Below are 5,051 nucleotides of genomic sequence, written 5' to 3' on the forward strand. Positions count from 1 at the left end.
ACTCTCCAACGGCTGTTTTTTTTTCTTTTTTCTCCCCGTCCGTTAAATAGTGCGCGTTTACAGCCTCGTTCTGCCTGCGCTACATCACTGTTATATATTAATCTTGTTGACTGTTATAGGCCTTGTTGGGCACCGTCGCCTCCCCCTCACAGACAGCTCATAAGCCCATTATAACGGGTGATCAACCCCGTTATGTTCCCGTGTCATGATCTAACACTATTATTACTCGATGAGTCACCCTGCAGTGTGTGTGTGTGTGTGTGGAACGGCTAACCTGTACCGCTGATTTTAATAATAACGGTTATTTTCGGCCTCTTCGTTTGCATGGGAACCAACCGCCGCGACGTCCTCCGGCTGGCATATTAAACTTTTTGCCGCTTACAAGGATTTGAGAGCTGTGTGTGTGTGTGTGTGTGTGTGGAGTGATACTGAATGGCAAGAGGCGCTGGCTGTCTTACATTATCATATTAATTAAATACATGTTGTGGAAACATACAATGTCCGCAGAGAGGGGAGAGATAGAGGGAGGGGAACCTGTGTGTGAAGGGGCTTCATGGGCTGCCAGTTGGTAATCTTTCGTCTCAGGGTTGGACACTGTTGTCCAAAGTTAGTGTCCCGAAGAATCTGCTAGAAAAGACACAGCTGTCAGGGGATAAAATTGGTGCAATGGTGCTGGCAGTGTGCAGTGTCCCATGCTGAAATGGCAGAGGGCAAAGGGTCGTTCACAGCTATTTCCTAACTGTTTTTTTGTCTTACAGGGGGGGAAATGCCACACTGGTTTACATATTAATGTGTTTTTTGTGTGTGTGCTCCTGTAGCTGAAGCTTTAATCACTTTTTTTAAGATAAATGATTAAGAGAGTTGAACTATGAGTAGACCTGTTGCTCCTCCGTAGGTGTTACACTTGTTACACACTGAGAATAGTTTAAAAATAATGTAGATTTACTCTCATTGTTCTCACTGTGGTGTTATGTCCCCGATGTTTGCTCTTTGTGGGATAATAAAGGATTATTTTATGCTCTTTTTCAATAACACAAGACCAGAACAGATGCAGTGAAGGAAGATCGACACAAAATCAGTCAAACGGGGAAAGCAAAACGAGTTATTTCTCCCTCTCTCTGTGCGACATAATGATGATTACCCAATAACATGTTAGTTTAGAGGGTGTGCCGGACTATTGTGAGCGGATGAATCAGGAAATCCAGCCAGGTGAATGATGTCAGCCTCTGTTGTGGAGCAATAAACATCAAAAACACGGCGACCGTCTGACTGGAAATGCGGCTAAAGTCTGCGGGAATCAGAAGTTAATTTAATTATTAAATACTCAAAGAGGTGATACTTTTGGCATCCCCCTGTGGAAATGTCACATTTTAACCTCTAACCTTTGCAATTATCTCAGGACTGAGAGCACTTATATAAAAATACCTCCGGGTTGCACATATTTTACTAAATGAAAGTACGTAAGGAGAAGAATTTTGTATTATTTTATAACAAATAAAATACTCGCTTATTAAATATGTAATAATTCATATTTAAATAAGGTTTAAGGGTCATAAAGTCAACAAAGTTTGTGTTGTTTACTCTAAATGACACCACTATACTCTCTAAACTAACCATTTATGTGATTAAATTGTTTAATAATTTGAATACAAGCAAAGAAAATCAACACCAATGTTGCCTAAATGTCTTTAATTAAAAGGTTTGAGTAGTTTTATTCTTTATTTATAGCGTCAGTGTAACAGTTTTCATGCTATTGGCTGTGTTTCAGGTCAGAGAAGTGTCAGCGAATGGACCCAACATACCGCCAGAACCGAGCCCTCAGGAGAACCAGAAGACCTTCGTGAGAGAGATGAAGCACCCCATTCTCCGCCCGGGTTACGTCCCCATCCCGGTTTTCCACGAGGGAGCAGAACTGAGGCAGCAGCAGCATCCGTGTTATTCCTACATCCAGCCGAGCGCCGCACAGAACATCCGCACAGACGGGCGGACGCCTTCCCCGACGCCAGGGCTCCACTGCAGGCCCAGATCACCTTTACACGGACCTTCAGACAGCTGCTCCGCTGAGCTCGGAAAGACCGGCTCACCTGCGTCACAAACAGCGGAGGTATAACTGAAGACTCTGCACGCTGTATTGTTGTATTTGCAAGCGAAAGCGGCTGAATTTCTCTGTTTTCTGTTTCATCTCTTTCCAAAGGTTTACGCTGTCCCGCATCACCAACCGTCCCGGCCCAGCAGCACCGCCCTTCAAGCGGGTTACATCCCCATCCCGGTGATCCACGAGGGCGGAGGAGGCCCGGCACAAACGCAGCCCCAGTTGAATCCCTCGGTCTACTCTCAGCGCGTCCCGTACTCCGAGCACCAGCAGCCCTTCCATCGCGTTCAGACCGACGAGTGGCCCGGCTACTCCGCACCGATGCCGCCTCCCCGAGAAAGAGCCTCTCCGATTCTGCTCCCCCAGCATCGCGACTCCATTCACCTCCCACCTCACATTAAAAGCCAGTCACCTATCATAACGCAGGTGCTGGGAGAACGACCACAGGTAATTACAGTTCTGTGTGTTTTTCATGTGGATTTTCTACCTTGATGTTCAAAAAATATTTGATCTTCGCGTCAGCAATGTGTTGACCTAGATTGCGACGGATCCTAATGACTTCTTCTTCTTCTTTTCTTTTTATCGTCTTAAGACTCAGCAGCACGTCCTCACAAGAGACCCGCCCCAGAAAACTGAACAAGAACAGCAAATCACTCAGCAGAAACCCGAGAACACGCAGCTCCTCCACGCAGAAGCTGACGTCCAAAAGCCTCAACAACCTCAACAGTTCCAACAGCCTCCACCTCAGCAACCTCAGCAGTTTCAGCAACCTCAGCAGTTCCAGCAGCCACCACCTCAGACGTCTCCACAGCCTCAGCATCCCGAACACTTAATGCAGTCGCAGCAACAGTTCCAGCAGCCCCACAAACCAGAGCAGCCACAGCAACACACTGCGGATATCACAGTTCAAATACCTCCAAAACCAGAGGCCCAGGACATGACGGCCGTTCCCCCGGAGGTCCCACCTGCAAAGGTAGAGACAGAACCGGCTGCTCAGAGCCCGGTCCACCCAGGCTTGGCTAAGGTACAGCAGATAGTCGGCCGGGTCGCCAAACTGGAGCAGGAGGTGAGATATTTTGCCGGAAAGAAGAATGATAAGAAATACTTGTTACTGGAGGAGCTGCTGACCAAAGAGCTCTTAGCGCTGGACTCGGTCGACCCGGAGGGTCGGGTAGACGTGCGGCAGGCGAGACGGGACGGAGTCCGTCGCGTTCAGAACATACTGGAAGAACTGGAGCAGATGGAGGAGCAGGGAGACAGCCTGACACAGAAAGGAGAACCCAGCATGATCACCAAGGAGAATGTAGAGCTGGCGAAGGAGATATCATAATGACTGCACACTTCATCACCAGGAGGAGAGCGGGACGACCTGCTGTATATTTGATAGTGAACAAGTCTGCTCCGGCTGACTCTCCTCCTCCTCCTCCTCCTCTATCTACAGCATTTGTGGAAGTTGCATGCATTGATTAACAGTGTTGGTATTTCCTGCCATTCAGCACATAATTGATGGTAGCTCAGTGCAATCATGTTTTTCAAGCCAATGTTGTTGCCTTCTATGTCGTGCCGACGTCTTCGTAATAAGACAGCTGTCAGGATCGAGGTGTTGACAACAATTTCTAGTGAAAGTAAAGTTTGAACAAGAGGCCTTTATCAATAAACGGAAGAAAAGTAGAAGTATTTTCTTAAGAAACGTTACGTGTAGTTGCCTTTTTGTTGTTGATCAAATGTTATATGAAGCTTTTTCTTAATCCAGCACATCAGTTAGTACACGAGTGCAAACATTTGGGGGCTTTAAAGCAGAACTCACTGCAAAAACTCAGTTACCAGAAGAGCATTTTCCCCTTTATAGCCACACAGCTACACGTTGGAGCTGCTTTGTCACAGAAAACACAGTGAATATGTTTATTAGATGCTGCTTTTCTTGGTGCATTACTGAAATTTGCCGTCTTTGCACTTTGCCATCATTGAAATGTATCATGCTGAAAGATCAGCAGCACTTCATTTGAAATGTATAAGTTACACAGGTCTTGATTGATGTGTTTGAGTGTTTGTATGTGGTTTACTTGTTATTTAAAAAAACAAAAAAAACAACCTTATATCAGTATTTATATCATTATATAGTATTTTGGTACATTTATGAATGTGTAATGACAAACGGAGGTGAGATCTTACTTGAGATGTGAGACAATCGGCACTCGGTGCTAACGAGGAATCACAGTTCAAAGATTGTATAACTACCAAAGCCACAATCTGTAACAGTAACACTAACGCGGCCTGAAAGCCTTAAAAAATACCTACTGTGAGAAAATGCCCAGTTCATAAACAGACGAAGTGCAAAGAAAAATCTGTCATTTAAAAGGGATTCGAAATATTACTTTTAAGGATACCCGTCACTGTTTGTTAATTTGTCACTACGATAGGTAGTTTCACTGTCTGACACCTTTACAAATCATAGATTGTGGCTTAGTGTTGATCACAGTTTATCAGTAGCAGGCTGATGCATTGTTGAAAGCAAGTCACGTTGGTTTATTTGAAAATAAAAATGTATTTGACACAGATTTCGGCTAATATTTGGGTTCACGCACGGTTTCTGCAAAGTCTGGGACTGTTTTTATTTCCAGTTTTGTACTTAATTTGTGCATTTAAAGAAAACATTATAATGAATTAAAGGTCCACAAGTTAATTATGTATTTATTTATTTAACCAGGAAATCCCTTGAGATTGAAATCCCTTTTCCGAGGCCGAGTTACAGTATAAATCCAGCTCAAATAAGGCAGTTACGTGGGCTTTAAATGTTTCCAAAGACGTAAATTCTGCAGATTATTCCAAGTAATAAAATAGGAGAAAGACGTTTTCTATGGAAGCCCATTTCCGCCAATGTGACAGGAAAAAGTTATTCTTTAAGTCAATATAATGAGATACTTAGTCAAAATAAAGAGATACTTAGTCAAAATAATGA

General features: G+C 44.1%; 1 protein-coding gene across 1 annotated transcript; it reads left to right on the forward strand.

The window, feature by feature from the left end:
* Positions 1–1,768: 1,768 nt before the first annotated feature.
* On the forward strand, positions 1,769–4,650 carry bag3 (BCL2 associated athanogene 3; the record flags this gene model as incomplete). The annotated part of the gene is given in 3 exon segments (XM_035663393.1): positions 1,769–2,104; positions 2,195–2,539; positions 2,685–4,650. Coding segments are annotated over 3 exon segments (1,419 nt in total), but the record flags the coding sequence as incomplete, so codon positions are not given.
* Between the last annotated feature and the right edge of the window lie 401 nt (positions 4,651–5,051).

Source organism: Morone saxatilis, unplaced genomic scaffold (genome assembly GCF_004916995.1).
Source record: "Morone saxatilis isolate NCDOM2014 unplaced genomic scaffold, NCSU_SB_2.0 Contig19, whole genome shotgun sequence".
NCBI classification, from domain to species: Eukaryota; Metazoa; Chordata; class Actinopteri; family Moronidae; genus Morone; species Morone saxatilis.